At 34.1% G+C, this 21,410-nt stretch overlaps 1 protein-coding gene across 1 annotated transcript; it reads right to left on the bottom strand.

Annotated features, from left to right (window-relative positions):
• Positions 1-12,243: 12,243 nt before the first annotated feature.
• On the bottom strand, positions 12,244-20,340 carry LOC128998862 (uncharacterized). The gene is made up of 3 exons (XM_054425219.1): positions 20,214-20,340; positions 16,470-16,539; positions 12,244-12,716 (listed from the first exon to the last, which is right to left on the bottom strand). The coding sequence occupies exons 1-3, from the start codon at positions 20,338-20,340 to the stop codon at positions 12,275-12,277; spliced, it is 639 nt and encodes a 212-aa protein (XP_054281194.1). The 3' UTR covers positions 12,244-12,274.
• Positions 20,341-21,410: the final 1,070 nt, after the last annotated feature.

The raw sequence follows: 21,410 nt of genomic DNA, 5'->3' as shown, positions 1-21,410 counted from the left end.
AAAAATCCTTATTTGGTGCAAGACGGCAAGTTGAGTGGTATACTGGTATAGAAATCACGTTAACTCGAGATCCTTACCTGTGGTTGCCTAATATCACACCAACTTCAATTTTTTGTTTTGTCAATGTGACTAACCTCCAACACACATGTTCTAAGTAACAAGGTGAGTGTTTTGTTATTTTCTAAAACCATTCTTATACTTATTTACCTTATATTCTATTATTTGTCTTTTATCACAATAAATACATATATAGCACACTTCTTCTACATAATTTGGACTATTGGGTGGGCCTGACTAGATGTCGGGTCCAGCCCCACAGATGGATCTAGGTCTAGGGAATGATCAGAATAACATGGACACACAAATAGCAGTGGCTAATATTATAGGAGTAGGGATAGAAAACTTCAACACTACTCATATTATGTCTAATGTTGAAATTGACTCAGAACTAGGAATGAATGAAATATGCATAGGCCTAGAGGGGCGGCAACGTAAAAGAAAATTAAGTAGTGATACAACGTCAGATCAGTCTTCGGAAGATTTATTGAATAGGACAGTACCGAATTCAGACAATAATCATAAAGCAAAAATAAAATACTAGGCGGATTAGGCTGTATCATGAACAACAAAGGACCTTTTGAAGTAATTGTTAAAAGTAGGGATGAAAAAAGAACAAATCCTTTCTTTATAGGCAAACTATTACAAATTGAGAGCATTAATATAGAGTAAATTAAACGAGTTGGTAAAAATCTTGCCATCACCTGTTCTGATGGCAAATCAGGAAATGATTTGGTAGGATCTCCCCTATTAAATCAGTTTATTACATTCATTCCAGCTAACAAAGTTGAAATAACTGGAGTGATTTACATAGAACCAGATATAACAGAGGAAGAGGTAATGAAGGATAGCAAGAGCTCCTATTCCATAGTCCACACAAAAAAGACATCACCAGATACATCAACCAAGAAGTAGTTAAAATACATTTTATGACTGTAACTTTTGAGTCTGATCAACTTCCTGACTTTGTATTCCTTAATTATGTACGGATGTCCATACAACCGTATATGATGCCTGTTAAACAATGTTATAATTGTTTCCAATAAGGACATGTAGCCAAAACACCTGGCACATTCAAGAAAATAAGTCGCAAGTGAAGAGAAAAATGCCACCATAGCGAATGCACACATGATAAAAAATGTGTTAACTGCCAGGGAAATCATAGCAGTTACAGCAAATCATGTGAGGAATATAGCAGACAAAAAAATATACTGCAAAGAATGTCTCTTTATAGAGAGATCTTACAGTCAGTCTGCACTTCCCTTCCAAAATAAACTTAAACCCATATTCTATTTAGAAAAAAAAACCTTTGCAGCGATTACAAAGCAGCCTTCAACCTAAAACCCTGTCCAAACTCCTCCATACACAGACAGCCATCAACCGTTTACATCAACAACAACAACCAAGCAACAGATATTCAACACTTAATGAAGTAGGAGAGCCCAGCAATTACACTACTCTTGACAGACCTTTTAACACAAAACCGAAATATGTCAGATAGAAAAAACCTATAAACTAAATCATGTAGTAAAGCCACCATTTCGAACACTAACAATAACCCTCCGCAATCAGCCAACAAAGCTCCAGAGACGGAACGCACGACAGTAGTTGCCGCAAACTGTACTCATAAAAAAACTTCAATGACAAAATCAAAGATTTAAGGACAAAAATACAAGGTGAAAAACAATCAGCAAACAAATGATGGACGACCTTTTATAACTCAATTGGTGAAGGACCTAATAGAAACCCCCAAACAATACACAACCCATACATTTAATAAAAACATTTTGAATAAAGCGTCGAACAAACAAACGGGTTCAAAAGGCAGTCGTCCTTAGAACAACCACATATCTAGCCAAGTGACAAGTCAATGCAAAGCCCCATTGAAAAAACCTAAAAATAAGATATAAGAAAATGAATAACATGATAAAAGTATTACAATGTATATCAGATCAATTAAACATAAGTGGGAAGGGTTAATACAATTGATAACCAAAAATAAAAGACGGATAGCTGTTATTCAAGAAACCTGGTTAAATGATGATTAGACAATCAAGTTTAACAATTTCCCAATCCCTTAGTCACCCAACCTGTATAAACAGCCTTAGTATCAAAGGTCAACCCCAACGTTATCTCTGAAGCTAGTTCCGTGTTAGCCATTGAAGAAGACACATGGGGTACCCCACTACACTACAAGTTCAGTAAGCAAATTTAAACTAGCAAAAAGGGATTTACTCGTATACTTTCACTTTCATTTTTTGGGCTGTTCCCATTATTCTATAATTATCTATCCAACAATGATAATATGATAAAAGATAACAATTTTAAATGTAAAAGGATTTATCGATATTATGGTTATGGATGTGTCGTATTCATCATCCATACATCATTTCAATTCCAAATTGTAAAAGAATTCAACTTACCGGCATTACAAATGTTGGGCATAAAAATAACAAATCTTGGAAAAAAGATTTCCATATATAATTTATATTGTACAAATAAGATTATAAACCAGTCTTTTTGGGAACAGGCGGTATTTTCCCTAGATAAAGACTAAACATTAATCTGTGGGAATTTTAACGCAAACTACCAATTTTGGAACGGTTATAAATTAGATAGAAGAGGAAATGACATTTTTAGACACTATAGCAACTCAAATCTCATTCTAGCAAACAATAACTCCTACACGTCTGTGCCAAACCTGTTTAATAGACAGTCAGTAATATACCTTACCTTTGTAACACCGGAATTGTATGCTAACATAAATGGATGGGAGGTGCTGAAAGATCCTATGGGTAGTAATCACTTCCCAATTAGTTTTAATATTAAACTTAACCATGAGATACAGACAAATTCAGAAAACAGTTCCCAAAAATCAGTCAGGAGAAATTTCCATAAAGCGGATTGGCCTAAATACAATAAAACAGTAAAAGAGTATTCTAAGGATATTGTGGATGTACCCCTACAGAACAATTAGAGAAATTGGAACAATTAGAGAAATTGATTGAAGTTACAACAACAAATCTGCAGTAACAAATCTGCAGATAAAACAATACCTAACTGGAAAATTCCAAATGTTAAAAACCAAAAATGTTTCACACCCAAACCATGGTGGAATGTAGAATGCTCTAGAGCGGTTGCAATACGGCGACTCAGTTTTAAAACGTTTAAAATGGACATGAATCTAGTAACCTAAAGAAAATTTCAAGTGGCACAACAGCATGCTAAATTATTCAGAAGGCAAAAAAGCAAGGTTGGCATGATCTGTGTTACAAAAACCAAGATAAAAGTAACATAAAATACGCCTGGAAGATAATAAAAAACTCAAACCCAATCAGAATTCCAATATCCTACCACCTTTAAAAGACGACAGAGACCTTGCCGAGGAATTTATACAAAATATAGTCCCCGATTATGTACCCCATGTAACAGAAATTACTCCGCCTATAATTAACGACACAAATAGTGCAATTGAAATTGATTTTAACATGAAGGAATTAATGGATGTACTCAAATCAAAAAATAAAGATACTGCATCAGGTTTTGATTTAATTACTTATAGTATGATTATGAACTTGCTAGAAGAAGCTCTTACGATACTTTTAAATATTTATAACGAAATATGGAATGATAAAATTAATATTCCAAAAAGGTGGAAAGAGATAAAAATCATGGCCCTGCTAAAGCCAAACAGAGATAAAAATAATGCAAAATCATATCGTCCTATATCTTTAATATCAGTATGTATGAAAGTTATGAATACAATTATTTAAAGAAGACTAGAATGGATTGTAGAAAAACTCCAAATAACCCCTCCTTCTCAGTATGGTTTCAGAAAGAAGAGGGGATGTGCAGATTATTTACTAAACCAAAGTCTTGGCATAGAAACTGCCAGTTCTTTAAATGAAACTGTAATTCTCACTGCTCTTGACATTTCTAGTGCTTATGACTGTGTCAACTTACCATACCTATTCAGGAAAATGTACATACCAAAAAAATATATCACACACTTGCCAGAAATGGCTTGTAGACAGGTCACTCCAGATGGGTGAACATTCCTTAGAACGAGTTACACGCCGAGGAATTCCGCAAGGAAGCATTCTAAGCCCTTTGTTATTTGCCATATACTTATCTGAAATCAATAAATGTTTACCAGAAGGAGTTTCCTCCCTGCAGTATGCTGATGATGTATCGATATACTCATCAGGCAAAAAAATAAGCAAAACAGATGAGAAAATGCAAACTTCTCTGACAAACGTCGGAAATAAGCTAAATGATATGCACCTAGGAATAAGTGCTGAAAAATGCAAAACCATGGTCATATCAAGAAAGAAAAGGATAGACACAGATATTAACTTGGAATTGGAAGGACGGTTACTCCCAACTGAAGAAAAAAATCAAACTCCTTGGAATTACTATAGACAGTAAATTGAAGCACCAAGAACACATTATAAATATTGCCAACCAATGTAATAGAGATCTAGATATAATAAAAGTAATAACCTGCGGAAGAAAAGGAGCAGACCCTCAATTTGCACGAGCCTATATAAGAGCCTAATAAGACCTAAATTGGACTACTGTTCGTCCCTTTTCGGGCATCTCCCAGAAAAAAAATACGTATCATAGACATATTTAAAACCAAGCAATCAGAACGGCATTAGATTGGAAAATTAAACTGCAATCGAGCCTCTGAAACTAAGACATAAAATCCTTACTGAAAGATTAATTTATAAGAAAGCTACAGATAAAGACCAAAATATACACAAAATACTTATACCTAGACAAGCTAACAAAAATTAACTCCTTTTGGAAAACTAGAAAGATACCCATATATATAGAAACTTTAACAACAATCAAGCATTTCAATCCAGGCTTTTTGGAAGCTACGACAGAAAGATTCAAATCAATCGAAAGGGAAGCCTATCCCCTGATAACAGAATTTAATGTGAACATTAATGACTCTATTGAAAATACCACCCTAACAAAATAGGAACAAATCCAATAATGCTCCAACAGTTGATTAATAAAAAAATAAACATATCCTATAAAAAAGCAGCCCAAATCTTTACTGACGGATCCAAACAGACGGATGGGACAGGTGCAGCAATATGGATACCTCAGCTAAACCTAGAAGAAAAATATAGACTTCCAGAAAACACATCGATATACACAGCTGAACAATATGCATTGTACAAAGCCACAGATAAAATCAGAGACATCTCAAACGAGTCAATTGTAATATGCAAAAAACTCTCAGTCAGCCATCAAATCACTTCTAAGCATTCACAAGGGAAGAATAGAAGATAACATTAGCCTAGAAATATTAGGGAACTACTTAGCCACTAATAAGAAGGTTAATTTCTAATGGGTTCCTGGTCATGTTGGACTCAAGCATAATGAAATAGCGGACAAACTAGCTGAAGAAGCTGTAAAAAATGGGACAGAAATTAACGATATAAATCTACCTCTGTGAGATCTGAAAGCCTACCAGAGGAAATAAATACAGGAATACAAAAATGAAACATTACACTCATCGACTAAAGCTAGATGGTATAGGAGTATACAAGAAAATAGTCTTGTACACACATGGTTCAATCGCATTAAGATGACAAGAGCTGACATTAACAACATTATAAGACTTAGAATTGGACATACAACCTTAAATGAAACACTTCATAGATTGAAATTATATTTCTCCCCTCTATGCATGAAATGCACATCAGGATCTGTTGAGACAATACAACATGTAATATTAGAGTGTCCACAGTATGATATGCTAGAAACAAATGTTTTAAACAAATCAATGGAATTAACAGCAACAGCGATGAAGAAAAAATTAGGACAATTCTATCAGGGCTAGACTGCAATGTTTACAAAGAATTTTCAAGTTTCCTGGCCACTATCAAAAGGAACATATGAGGGAAAGGAAAATGAAATTTATAAGAGACTATTCAACAACATACACTGAGTCTATGTTATATCTATGTCTATATGCACAAAACATATCCCCTGTGGCCGAAGGTTCTTCTTTCCGTGGTCTCCCCTCCTTTTCGGGTTGGGTCAGGCCTGACAGACTCCTGACCGAGAAGAATTTGCACCCTTGCCCTTAATCATGCTAAAACCATCCTTTAGATTTATATCCTTCTTTGACATGGAACACTAACTAACTTAAACATACCTACAAAGAAACACTAAAAATACTCTTAACATAAATGTGTAACTAACAATCAATATATGCTCTCAGGTTAAACAGGTGTCAAAATAACCAGCCCAGGCAACCACAGAAGGAATTAATAACAAGATAAGTAAATAAATCATTACCCAAGTAGACTCATGGTAGTCCTGAGTCCATGGGTTGCCTGTTAGCCACAATAAAAATCCTTATTCCCACCGACTAAGGGACGAACAATCACAACTCAAAACTTCTAAAAGAGGTTATCATTTTGTTTAACTACTCATTGCCAAATATAATCATCTGGATGGTGTCCGGTAAAAACTCATCACAGTACAGTATTACGTAATAAAACCCCCATTTGATTAAGCTGGTGGAAAACAGCTGTTTTCTGGACTAAATCCTTGCGTGGCTGCAGGACTACTCTGTAAACTTAATGTCTGAGACACAAAATAAACCACTGCAATAAAACATTACAACAATTGTCTTGATATATACAAGGTGTATACAAAATCCCTGGAAAGATTCTGTGTATTCGTTTCTTAGGTCAAATCAATTCAAAATTAAGATAAACATGGGATTAAAATGCCCGGTTCTACGTCTGTATGAGATTTTAAAGATTAAAATTGCTTAACTTAACTTGAGAGTAAACTTTCTATAGTAAATAGTACAAAAGCTTTATAACCGAATAACGAAGCTTTCTAATGAGAAAATTTGGTTGGATTGTTGGATGGTTCATTGTTGAAGATTTAAATACGACATTGACTTGAAAATACATGAGAAGAAAATAAGTATGAATGTTGAAAAAGAAAAACTAGCTAAACATGATCTGTGAAAAATAATTTACCTCCTTTCTACCTATGTCTTTTTGGAGCCCTCTACTTCAGGCCTCCCTTGCAAGTTCTTTGAAGCTCTTTATGGACAAATGACAAACTGTTATTGGTATCTTGGTAAATAAAACGAATTGTTGGTAACTAGGCCAGTGTATTCTGCAAGATTTGAGTTATTAGTTAATCACTGTACTACAGTTAGTATCAATCAAACATTTTAATTAATTGTGTATTGTATTATTTCGTATTTTGCTTGATTATTTTATTTTACTATTTGTATTTTACAATGCGTTTTATGTAGGAAAAACATGTTTTAGGTGATAAATCTGAACATATAAGATATACGGATAAGGTTTGAATCTGAAGGTTTTTAGGAATTGCGATACCTTTAAAATCATATGAAGTTTGACATAATATACATAACATTTTTAAGTTTTAACTATGAAACTGTTTCCTTAAAACATTTATCTCAATATTGTTGTAAAATTACCTTTTAAAGTACAATCTAAAATCAATATACAGAAGAAAGTAGGAATGATCAAGTAGTGTTAAACTGATGTGAGATTTGAACTAGTGAACCCCTGGCTTAAGTATATCATGTATTCAACAAACATTTTAAGTATTTTTACTTTATTCCTTGGGGTTGGTTTAGAGGGAAAATCTTATTTGATGATTGTAAGACCAACAGTTTGACTTAAATCAATCAGGATACCACTTTACGCGATTCGCCCTATGTCTGTATATTTATGATTTTAGTTATCATATAACATTAGGTTAAATGGTACAATGTACACATATAAACAAGTTATGACTTGATAATAAATTAAAATATTCTCATATAGAGTATAATCGCACAGGGTTAATACTATATTTCAAACTAATGGTCAAAATATTAGTGTTTGTAAAACATTTTCATCGTTAATTTCATATTTATGTATTGTATCTATGGCTGAAGAACAACGAACAATTCAGTAACCCACACCATACAAACATTATTATGCAATTCAAAATATGATTTTTACTTCATGGGATACAATTAGTGCACTAGATCCAACCCATACTTCCTATCGGTAATTTAATTGTGGTCCTAAAATGGTAAAAAAACCCATCGGTAGACAAATTTATTTAGTTTTTTTTAACTATACTTGGATATTAGAATAGAGATTAGTACCGATCATACACATTAACGAATAGTCACTGGACACACAATGAAACTGTCAACAAATTCAAATATTTTGATTATTATTTTATATTTAGTAAGTATCGCAATTTATTTATTTTAGGATCCATTCCGATGTCTGTTCTAATTTCCATGCTTAAAGATGTTTTCTTAAAAAGTATATTTTCAAAATACGAGGATAATAGTGCTGATATTTGGTTGTTACTAATCTTAATGGTGACGTATACTCCCTACTGTACCTTTTCCAGATTTTAAGGATTTGGGCCCTCAAAGTCTGTACTGTATGGATGAGATCATTCTTGTCTCCTACTTGTTATATTTCTTCAATTCTTCGATGTCGCTGGCGTCAGAGATCAAATCTTGAAGCACTCGTTGCTACCAGACTTCGGACTGAAGAGCTTTCAAAGTGCCTAGTTTTGTCCATAGCAAAGATTAGAAGGCCGATATGGATAAGTCCTCCTGGGAATAATGGTAAAGAGCAAAATATCTTCGCAAAATATCCAAATATTTAGTGGCCAGTGCTATTATATGTATTAATGTGGTAATATTAGTGGTAATATATTAGTGTGGCTAAAGTTGTCTTAAAATGTGACTTTTACCCATTTAAATTAGTTCGCAAAACAGGTGATTTTACAAAATTTTACTATCTTCACTCTGATTGTTGATTGAATAAACAATATTTATCCATCTTAAGTTTATTTTAATTATTAATCCGCATTGGTTGCGGGTAAAATTGATTGGGGTACCATTCCCCGTATATAAATTATATCAATTCTGATCCAGTAGTAAATATATAGAAAAATGTTGTTTGAGGATAAAACAGTTTTCGATTAATTGTTTGGACACTGTTGTGTTAAACTAATGTTTTACTACTCAAGTAAGATTTTGTCGTTGTAACATAATATGAGTTAATGTTGACAACGAACATAGCTTTGTGTACACTGATCATAGTTACTGTCTGTATAAAGTGGTCAGTCATATTTAATTATGTGTTTTTGAGGAAATCAATTAACCCTTACATTTTTATAACAACACAAGACGCAATATAATATATATTGTGTGTGCAAATTGTAAAGTAAAAATATTTCAAATTTACGATAACATTTTCCCTTCTTTGAAATAGTGTTGCTTCGCTTACTAGTTGCACAAAAAACAACTCCTAACATTTTTTTCTGACAAACCTACACTTCAGATAGTTGTTTGGGGTGTAAGTTTAGATGTATCACAACATTTTGGAAGATTTATTCTTTACATCCGAGTAACATAGAGTTGAGTTAGTTTAATGGTCTGACCATTTGAACATATCATAAATTACTACACTTAACCATATCAGGCTAGTGAAGTTAGAGTTGGGGTATTAGCCCTTCCAAGAATGAGGGGGATGCTAATATTTACAAGCCCCACACTATCATAAAATAAATGATTATAAGGAACATTTTCTTCTAAAAATATTTGTGGTTCTACGTATTCAAATTTCCAAATCTTAGCTGTAAATCTTGTTATAGTACCTAACCATAGAGTGTATAATTTGTATCACATCACAAAAAAAGATGATTTTACAGTAATCCCAACTGACCTTGGAATATCCCAGCCTTGATTTAATTGTGTTGTTGATTTGATGAAATTACTGTTCTTGGTCAATAACTAATTTTTATTTTAGTCAATTACAGAATATTATCTTTGTTTTTAATTTATGTGAATATATGTGTACATATTGGAATAAATTGAAAGCAAATGAGATTTTTTGTAATTTTATTAGATTTTTTTATTACATTTTCTAATTTTCAAATTTATTTTTATTACATTTTCTTATTTTATAATTTTTATTACATTTTCTATTTTTTTCTTTTTTTTTAGTTTTAAATTTTTTTATTAGGTTAGTGTATACATAATAAAAAAGAATGTGTTTTCTCATCAACCCAACCCTTAGGATTGTCTTTTTCACATGGCAAAAACTTCATTTAACTCCAACTGGCCTTGGAATATCCCAGTCTTTTTGTTAGTAGTATTGTTGATTTTACGAATTGACTGTTCTTGGTCAATAACTAATGTGTATTATAGCTAATTGCTGAATATTCTCATTATTCTAAATTAATTTAAATTATAATTGTAAATGTAGGGATGCATTAAAAACCCTTACTACTTTTTATAATTTTTATTTACATTTTTATTACATTTTTTCATTTTATATTTTTTATTACATTTTCTTATTTTATTTTTTTTTTACTTTTTTAAATTTTTTAAATACACTACATAAAGCAAACTAATCAAAATAACAGAAAGAAGTACAATAACACAACATGTCTAACAGAATTTTACATCTTCCAGTACAGTTTTTAATTAACGTCTATTGAATTTCGCCAACAATGTTATATGTATTTATAAAGAAGGTGTCAAAGGTATTTTTACATAACATAATAAATTCACTGCAGTTTTGACTCTCAAACATTTAAAATTTAACAGAAAACGTATCCTAAAGTAATATAAAGTAAGTTTTGCCTATCTTGTGATCTTGTCAATACAACAAGAAACCCAAACGAAGCAACCAGGAGCTATGTTGATCAAACGTGTTGATTATTAATATTTAATCTGTTGGCTAATTATTACTCAAACCCATGTCACTCGTAATCCTTGGATTGTAATTACTTTCATTTGTAGAGGACTTTGGCAAATTGGGGATTTTCCTTAACACTGTATTTTGCGAGTTTGTTCATAGATTTAAATGTAAAGTGATTAATTTACGCTTGTAGATTGGTTAAAGACAGTTCCAAAAATTCAGAGAATCGTCTAGACCTATGTTAGCTGTATTTTTTATTCAAAATTGTCCGAAATTAATGATGTGCTTTACTCGTCAAAGTATTGGTTTATGCGTCCAAAAGGATTACTTGTCAACGTAAAACCGATACTGTTCTTGTTGCATACTTTGTGCATGCTATATTCAGAATATTGTTTTTCGTTTTTTAAATCGTTTAAATGGAGGTCCTCAAAAGCTTAGACATTGTATTTGATGGACCGGAATCTATTTAAACTGATTCGGTTTTGTGTCGAATCTATAATAGTAAAAAATGTTTAAGTTAAGAGTGTAAACGGCCAAATAAGTTTGGTAATGTCGCCGAAAAAAACTTGGAAACTGCATGATCATAAAAACTATTTAACAAAATGAATTTTGTAGTAGTAGTTCAGTTTTTAAGAGATTTACCCTAATTTTAACAAATTTTATATTTATAAAAAAATTAAAACGTAAACAAAATTAAATAAACATATCGCTGTATTTGGCATTGACTTGGGTTGCAATGTAAATCTCCCACTATTCATTAGTTTTTGGGTAAACGTATCAACAAGAAGGGCCTTTTATAATTTTGTATGAATAAAATTGCGTGCAAAAAACTACTTTTTTAAATACTCTGATTTCGTGTTCTTGTTATAGCCTCCTGGTTACTAATAAATGTTAAGATAATTTGAATACCTTTATGAGCCTTCTTCTTATTTCCACGACGACAAACTACTAAATAATTGATAATATTTTTATACCAGACACTTTACGAGGAGTAAACCAAAAAGATAAAATGTAACACTGAATAGCATTTAAACACTGGAAACTATTTAAAATTACACAATACATATGGTACATACACACCCCTCTGGAAAATACGATTATTAATGATTAAAAATTGATAAAAAACTGTTCATTGCCGTAAAATACTTTTTTAATTTCTTATATTACTAGTACTGTAAGCTACATTAAAAGGAAAAGACGCAGCCTAATCACAAAATTTATATAATAATAATTATTTTGAAATTCTCGATCAATCTTTCAGTAGGGTTGACTACTATTATTAAACCCTTTTTATTCTAAGTTTATTTAGTATTTAATAGAACTGCCTCTACTAAGTTTGCTTTACTACACTACTATGTTATAGAGTTTTTACTAAGCTATATACTAAACTAATAAGCTACATACCACACTACTAAGCAAAACATTTGGTGAATGTTGAATACGGTACTTTAGCAGAGGCAGATTTCTCGAAGGGACATTTAGAGAGTGTCCTTGTCAAAGCTCTCGATGGTTTTGTCACTTTCGTCTTTTAATATGAAGGTGGAATCGTTCTGATTTTCAGGGATGGTATGACTCGCTGTTACGTTTTTGTTAGTGGGTCCAATGATATCCACAGGGCGGAGTACATTCTCGTTGGCATTTTCTGCAGAAGTCGCATTTAAACTAGAAGAGTTGTCAGTCGTATCAATCACGTTATCATTCTCACTTTCCGTCATAATGCGATCTTCTTCATAATCTTCATAATCAAAATCTAAAGATCCTAGACGAGGATAGTCTTTAGGGCCGAGACTTCCATCGACATTCACAAAAGTTGAGCTGGTATTGGTAGGGCTCAACTTTCTCGAGTCGTAGGAGCCAAACTGGATATAAGGTGTGGACCAATTGCATCCGTTTTTGCAGGAGTACCCAACGATGAACAGCCTGAAATTAACATATGCATTATTACAGATAAATCACGTTGTAAAATTTGTATCTATCCAGTCAATAAATATAGATGCAACTAAAAAAAAGCTAAATTTAATGTGGCCTCATGTGTATTAGAATGGTCTGCAAAAGTACCTACAGATAGTTTTAAATTTTATTCTTTCACATCGCAACTACTATTCATAGAATGTTTTGCAATAGTGAAACAGTTAACGTTATGTAGTATATTTTTAAGTCTTAGTTTGTATTTTTAAGAAAAATACGTATAATAATATCCAATAAGATTATTTGAAAACAATCTGCCGACAAATTGTAAGTAAGTAGTAAGATGTGTCGGCAGTTGCAATGCTACTTCAGTGCTGAGATAAGTGATTTTTACCTATTTTTGTAAAAATACTACTTTAAAACATAGTGTATGTGTAGGCGTAGCTATTGTGGGGCTTTAAGTGATTTTTTTTGAACCGGGATAAAGTTTGCCATTTTTACTATTATAAATTAGATATTAAAATGGTTTACTTAAGGAGGAATACTCTGGCCCGAAAGTGGTTTAAACAGTACTTTTCGCAAGGGCCCAGAATTTTGCGGCACTATCACACAATACGGCGGTGATTCGCGGGGATCGAACTCGGAACCTCGAGACCAATGGCTGCATCACAACTGATATGTGGTCAGAGGGTAGTTCTAGGACACCCAAACTGATCCGGGGGTCTGACAGGTAGAATACGGGTTTGTTTGAAATATCCATTGGAGTAATGGGGAGGGGCCTTTCTCTCACGCCTCCAAACCGGTAAACCAGGGCGAATAATAAATTTATACAATATTCAAAAGAAAATTCTTAGTAAATAATATTTGTTGACTTTTGTATAGTTTTTTTATTTTTACTAAGACAATAAAAACTACTTTAGCGGGAAAGATGGCTACCGGGAAAGACGTCTTTTGTGGAACCTGCAATCATAATGTTAAAGAAACTGACAAAACTCTTTGTTGTGATGGTGTTTGTGAGATTTGGTATCACATAAAGTGCGTGAAGATTTTAGCAAGAGAATATGACATGATTGTAAAGCTAGGCGAGAAAATCAAGTGGTTTTGTGGAGGTTGTCAAACTAACACGAAAAATGCTGTGAGTAACGCAAATTCCAGTATCTCTGATAATAATCGTTGACAAAGTTTGCTAAACCAAATTTTGATAGCTGTTGAGAGTCTTTCCTTGCAAAACTCCACCATACTCAATAAAATAGGCTGTAAATCTGGAGCAAAGGAACAAATTGCACTGAATCATACTCCGTTGAACACAAAAAAACCATGTGACTCTATCCAAGCAAGCGGAAGTTTCGAAAATTTCGTCTGCTACTAGATCTAGTGCCAGTGCTAAGATACCAACCGCCCCCACTAAAAGTGTGACTAGGGTGAGTCGGCCTCGCGTACAGACGTCTTTACACCGAAAAAGGTGGCCAGAGACCCTGCGAACAGGCAAGTTGAGGGAGATGGAAACGGTGAGATGAAGAAGTCGGAGGGAATTTCAGTTCTCCCGGTCTCTGCAAATATTACTGCCATACCTGTTTGTCGAAAATGATGAAGTCTGCTTGACGGATAACCTAAATGATCGACAACCTTCCGTGTTCGGGCAATTGAGTGATCGTCAAAGTGAAGATAATGCAATATTAAATAGCACTGTGTCTAATACTGTATCTTTTGCGGACAAGCTTAAAGGAATACCCTCAGCTGTAAAACTATCTGAAAGAAATGTGAGTACAAATGTAAGTAAATCCACTGAGTTTGAGAAGGTAATAATAGGGAATAGGCCTAGTGATAGTTCAGGGCTTAAGACCTCTCTGTCAACTAAACTAACGGCAAACTCGAACAAATCATGGCTCTTCTTGTCTAGAATCTCATTGGAAGAAAATGCTGATAGTGTGTTAAGCTTTTTGCGTGGGCAAGGTGTAGCGGATGCTGATTGTTATGAACTCAAAACCAAATACAGCTCATATAGGTCCTTTAAAATAGGCCTACATTCTGACCAGTTAAATCACGTTCTGAGCCCTGTTTTTTGGCCATCTGGTGCACTGATTCGAAATTTTACATTAAAATCTGTAGGCCTACCCAAGCAGTCAAACCCTTTTTTAGGGCATGGAATGCACAGAGTATCAGATCAAAGCAAGCCCTACTGTCTATCCTTATCGAAGAAGAAATGATTGACGTGTTGTGTTTATCTGACCACTTTCTTGTAGCGGACGAGGTTGATTTCTATAGGAGGCTATCAGACCTTAGGCTTGCTAAAATCTTTTGTAGAGCTAACTCAAGGTGCGGTGGGGTGGCCATTTATGCGAGGGAGACCCTGATTATTGAGGAGATTGATTTATCCTCCTTCTGTGTGGAAATTGATTTTGAAGTAGTAGTGGTAAATATTATGTGTTTAAATACTGTAGTTGTATCTCTGTACCACTCACCGAGCGGCAACTTCAACAATTTTTTTAGATTACTTGAAGGGATGTTTGTCTTTCCTTACACGAAATCTTAAAACGAAACTCATCGTTGCTGGTGATTTCAATGTCAACTTTCTAGGAGATGAACCTAGAGCAAAGACTGTCATTGGGCTACTAAAATCCTTTGGTCTTTATACAACCTGCACTGAACCTACGAGAGGACCATCCTGTCTCGACAACATCGCCACCAACTTTACTGTGGATGAGAGAGCGACCAAAGTTGTGGACCCTGGTGGAAATGATCACGCAGCCTTGGTAATGTCCGTCAGTCAACTGAACAGTGAGGTGAGTCAATCTTTGCCCTCTTGGCACTTATCGTATTTTTGTAGAATAAGGCTAGGCATCTCAAATCCCCACACCCTAGACTTTTTAGGGACTCTTTATCAAGTGTACGATGGGAAAATGTACTGTCAACAAGAGGTCCAAAGCCCAAGGTGAAATATGGAGACTGGTATTCGCCTGAACTCAAGGATCTTAAGGAGGGAAAGGTTTAGGGAAGACAATGAGGTCGCAACCTGGAGGATGTACTTGGCTCTTAAAGAAACAGTACAAGGGAAGGGTGGAGCTAGCTAAGAAAGCTTATAATGCCAAGTGTATTGAGGAGGCCCCAAACAGGTGCAAGGCTGCCTGGGACCTTATGAATATTCACCGTACAGCACCCAAACGTGAGGTTGTTTTTGCCAGCCCGGACGACTTTAACAACTTTTTCTGCGATTCTGTGAGGGACATTGTTGATCGCCTGCCCCCATGCGTCGTCGATCCGGTTGACTTGTTGGCAGACAGAGTTCCGACTCGAGACAATGTGGGGTTAAATACCTGGAGACTTACCACTCCTGAATCCTCCAGGATCCTGGCCATCTGCTGCTCTGTCCACGCCTAGACCAGTCTTGCATATTAGATGATCTCTTACAAGCGAATGACAAAAACAAATCGGTAGCTAATTTTTGGAAAAGCAAAGTCTGATTTCCGGACACGGAAAGTAAGTACATCATTTTAAAGGTATTTAATAGACACACATTTTGGCGAAACAGAAGTTAATTATCTTTTTCCGTTTCAAAATTGCGGCAGTTTTTTTTTCTATAATCTTTTAATACTCTGTGTTTCCTATACCAATGCATTTAGCCCTTCTCCGGTAGAATTTTCTTACTCGTTATGAAATTAGCTTTACTGTGATATGCGACAAGTAACGTTTTTTGTTTAGTAAAAAAAAATGATTTTTGAAAATTTGCAAATGGTTTTGTGCAGTTAAAATAAGGCTGATACTTACGGCTCATTATAATAGGTGCTACTGTTGATGTTGTCCGTGTGGTTTCTGTCCCTGTCGCGCTCCACTATTCCTGAAATTTCTGAAATCCTGTTGGTTAATTTTTATATCGTGAAATGGGTAAACATATTAAGAGAATGATTAGGTACCTACAAATATGGACAAATATGGTGTATGGAAATTTTTGTGTATGGACTAATGAGTAAAAATGGCAGCCGTTCAAAGATTTCCTGAATCTGCCATTTTGAATCTTTAAACGTCTGCCATTTTTTACTCAGTTGTTTTTTTAACTACAATTTGCGGCAATGTATTCTACTACGAAAGACCTTTAATTTGCAAACCTGAATTTTACACCCATGTTTTTCGACATTATTTGTATTGTTTTAATGAAAGGAAGAATCTTTATTAGTAAATACAATACTGCAAACCTAAATTCAAACGGACCAAAACGAGTCAAAATTGGCAGCTGATAAGATTTCTTGAATTTTCAATTTGCTTCCTCCTGCAATGGAACTGAACCCTGGGTGTGTGTTTAACTACTCGTATATTTTCTGAAGTGAAGACATTGACAAAACAACTTAATGCTTTCGCAGTTTATTTTTAAAGTATATAATATACTGCAAACCTAATTCATGTGGTATTATACTAACACTCAAGAAGACCGTTATTTATACCTCTATTAGGCCTACCATTGACATTCATAGACGGAAGTGACATGTTATCTACATGGACCGAACGAGTCTCTCGCAGCTTGCGATGCAAAAATTGTATTTCTCTCCCCATTTCTGATACTGTGATAGTTAGTTGTGATATTAGATTTTACAAATTACCCTACCAGTATGGCTTGGTTAAAATGTTGTCATTTTGACAGATATCAGCAATTGACAGCAGCACACTCTGTCGGTGGCTCCATTCAACTAAGTCCAATTTCTCTCAATTTTGTCAAAAACTTTATCATAGGATTGGGAGGTTTAGTTCTGTCAAGATATCAATACTATTACCTTAATGAGATAATAACGGAACTTTAATGTTCAGAGGAATTACATAGATGAAATTACTATAAAATACAAGCTACATTTATATTTCCTAAAAGGGATGGTTGATCTATGTATGTTCTTTTCTTAAAAGTGTAATATAAAATTGATAGGTTGATTCGTGACCCGAATTGAATAGTCGTATTTCAAATCCGATCATTTCCCGCTGACATATAGTCTTAATAGGATTTGATTTAAGTTTTCATTGTTGACACGTTAGTTAGTCGTAGTAGGTTGACTAGGCTCATGCAATGAATATTGTAAATTTGGCACGGTAAAAAGGTTATTGAAATCTTTGCAAAAATTCGTATCATTGAGTTTTTAAAACAGAAAAAGATAAAAATATTATGTTTGTAGCATTGATTCTTAACAAAGGTTCTACAATTTTTTACACACAAAAATTGTTTGACCCCACTAACAGGGTAGGGGTCAGGGCTAGAGATCTTAGGCCCTGGTAGGGGGTACGGGGTGTCTTATTTTTTTCAAATAGCAACCCACATTGAGTGAACCTTAATTTTGAAGGGCTTGTCAAACGTATATTCGGCTTTAAATATAATGATCTGTTTACATATTTGTGGGATTGATGATTTTTCACATACAATTAATCAAATTTTAAAATACCTGCCATTTTGGATAGGGGTGAGAATCCACCTCTGGTTTGCGTTATTGTGTTTCCTTTGCCCTTCACAATGAGGGGTCTTCCAATAGGGTTGTCTTATGAAAAAAATTAAGTTACCCCCTACTTCCTACCCTGTCAGGGGGGTTAAAAAATATTTTTGATGTGAACAATTACGGAACCTTTGTTAACAATCAACGACACAAACAGAATATTTTTTTTATCTATTTCGGTTTAAAAAATACAGATTTATTTCAAGACATAATTTACACATTGTATATATTTATTATTTCATGATTGTTTTTCTATTGAGGTTCAAGCAGGTGGTACTGTGCATGTATTGTGATACCAGAACAAACTTTGAGCAGCTTTTTATTTTTAAATTAACCCTTCAACTCACAAAATTGATAAATTAACACAAAATGGATTACATATAGAACAAATTTAAATTCATCATGAAATATCGAAGATATATAACTATATTCGGGTTCACGAACCAGCATGAGCGATAGGAAATACCCCTTCAATCACATGATGATTGAATACTGAGATTTAAGATTGTAGTGAAGAATCTTTGATTATTGATACAGCTACATATTACATCCCCATTTTTTAGTTAATGCCAGTTTTTGAATGATGATCATCGTATGTAATGTAAGCCGCCAAAAGATTCTGCTGATCTAAATTGATAACTTACATCAAATTCACGAACCTTTTTACCAAGTCAAACTGATGAAACGACTTATTGTCAGGTATAGTCATCAAATTTCATGTCCCACAAACTATGTCAGCAACGAAAAATAAGGTAGATCATATAACTTTGGACAGGAGCCCATTCTTTGACTAGTTCACACAACTATGTTTTGTTTATTATAAAAGATTGGTGACAGATAGTCTACACATACAGTTATATGCGATGTATACTTCAGTATCCAATACTCCACCGTAGTATTTAAACAAATAATTAAGATTCCCTATTTAAAAAAAATATTCCAGCCTACACGACAAGTTGGGTAGATATTACGTTTGTTTTCCTCTGAGTCAAAATAGTCGTTATAATGGTTACTTGCTGATGTAAAAGTGCAGTTTTTTTGCAAAACCACAGCTGCAGCTGATTCAGCAACTGATTACCTACGAGTCTTCGACGAAACTCCAAACGGACACACTATCCTGATAACTAGTGTGACGCAAACCAAGAAATATTCATCCGTACACAAGCCCAGAAAGTATATTGAATAAAAACACATTCTGAATGTAAGATGGTTTACCCTATAAAACTTGTTTTATCAAAAGGAAAATACTATAAGCTTCAAGTATCGAAGTTCAGAAATTATTTTGTGTTTACTATCAATGGCATATTTATGTTCTTAATCCCAGTCCATTTTGACGATAATGACATGACTGTCAAAAACCACTGTTTATGACGTACTTAAGATCAAATGTATAATAAAACATATTATACATAATATACATGTTATACGTGTTAGTAAACGGATTTTTAACCAGGATAACACGGATGGACATGTTTCGACTTAACGTATTTGTTCAGTTGATCAGCTCCGAAATACAGTAAACCAACATATGAAACATGTTAACTTACTTAAAATAATCATAGATAAGTTACTTGATCCAATCGGTATATAGCACAGAAAATTAATAGCACAGGGTTGTCACATTTTGGTTGAGCTAAGCAGAGACACATTCCTGCTTTTAGAACGGAAGGTTGAGATTGTATTCCTTCAACAGAGAACTAATTGCATACATTTATATAAAATCTTTTTTGTCACAAGTCTAATTACTACAATAAAGTATATGTGTTTTAATAAACAACATATCTTATTACTGCAGTTGTGATTATTAATCATTAGTATACAAATAAAAAACTTGACATTTTTAGAGTTACTTTTAAGATTATTCCTTCAATGTTTCTAAATTTGGGACAATTTACTGCTTCAATCCCTTTTCAATACACTGACACGTTTTTGAAAAGCAGCAACAACAACAGAAAACCGGCTACATGGCAATCCTAGAACAACAGCAACTAGCATATCTTAATGATCGAAAAGCTATTATCCCAAATAAAACAACATCCCTTACCGTGTACAACAAGAAACAGGAAGATAGCTAACACGATGAGTGCCCCGGCAACTTCTGGCAAGTCCCGTATGCACTTTTTTCCCTCCTTACGGCCTTCTTCATTGAAGTGGTAAGTTGTCTCAGACATCGCGCAGAGCCTCACTCACTAATGCAACTAAGCTTCAGCTGGACAGAACTGGACTGACTCAGACAGAGCTCAGCGATTCTAACATTGAAACTATCGACTATTCGATATTGTCACCAGGTGAACTGTGTGTGACTCACAGGCTGACCGACTGATCAGCTGAGTTAGTCAACACAACTGTGTTTTTTTTACTACTATTAAAATTTAAAAACGCATGCTTTTTGTGAAGAAGCCATATAACATTTGTATTCAATTTTATATTACAGTTGAAATTGTTCATATAGTCGTACCTAGAGAAATACTTGATCAAACAATTAAATGATGCGGTTAAAATATTGTTTTCCAACAAATAAACTGCAGTTTTAATGACATGTATATTTTGTGTTAGTGTAATAAATTGCAGCTAATATGGAAATAATAACACTAATAATATCTTAACTTCCGTAAAACAATTCAACAAATTGCATGCTGACCGTTGACACTACAATATAACAGAAACAGTCCATAACATCAATAATTAACAATGAACATAAAATCAATAAACAAAACGGAATTTTATGGATTCAGAACCCCAGAGGAGCTTAAAACGCATCTTCTCGTTGGTGTTAGAACTCACCCACAGTGATATATTCCTTGGCAACCAAAAATCATTTTAGTAGCAGCATAACTTGTGTTTCATCCCTCTATTCCCTTATAACTGCAGGGAGCCTATTCAGTAACCTCACTCCTGTTTGAGAGGGCAGGCTTAATGCTGCTCGTGAACTTTTTTCAGCTAACATGTATTGTTCTCTGTCCCATGTAGGATATGAGTGTACATCCTGACCTTGAGTTAGGCTGAATTAAATTTGGAAAGGGTGACTGCTACCAGGATATACAGGGAGGCAAGAGTCAGTATGCCCAACTCCCTACATACGGCACTACAAGATACAAGACTCTCACCGGCCATTTAAAAACAATTCTGAGTGATATATTTTGAACACATGACAACATTTGGAGTCCACTTCTGCACATCCACCCCAGAGTGCAATGCCGTAAGACAGATGAAGGTAGATTGGGCCAAAGTGGGCCATTAG

The sequence above is a fragment of the Macrosteles quadrilineatus genome, unplaced genomic scaffold (genome assembly GCF_028750875.1).
Source record: "Macrosteles quadrilineatus isolate MER2022 unplaced genomic scaffold, UCM_ALF_1.0 Scaffold_7__1_contigs__length_78375512, whole genome shotgun sequence".
Classification (NCBI taxonomy): domain Eukaryota; kingdom Metazoa; phylum Arthropoda; class Insecta; order Hemiptera; family Cicadellidae; genus Macrosteles; species Macrosteles quadrilineatus.
Note: the sequence above shows the minus strand (reverse complement) of the source record. Positions and strands in the feature narration are given on the sequence as shown.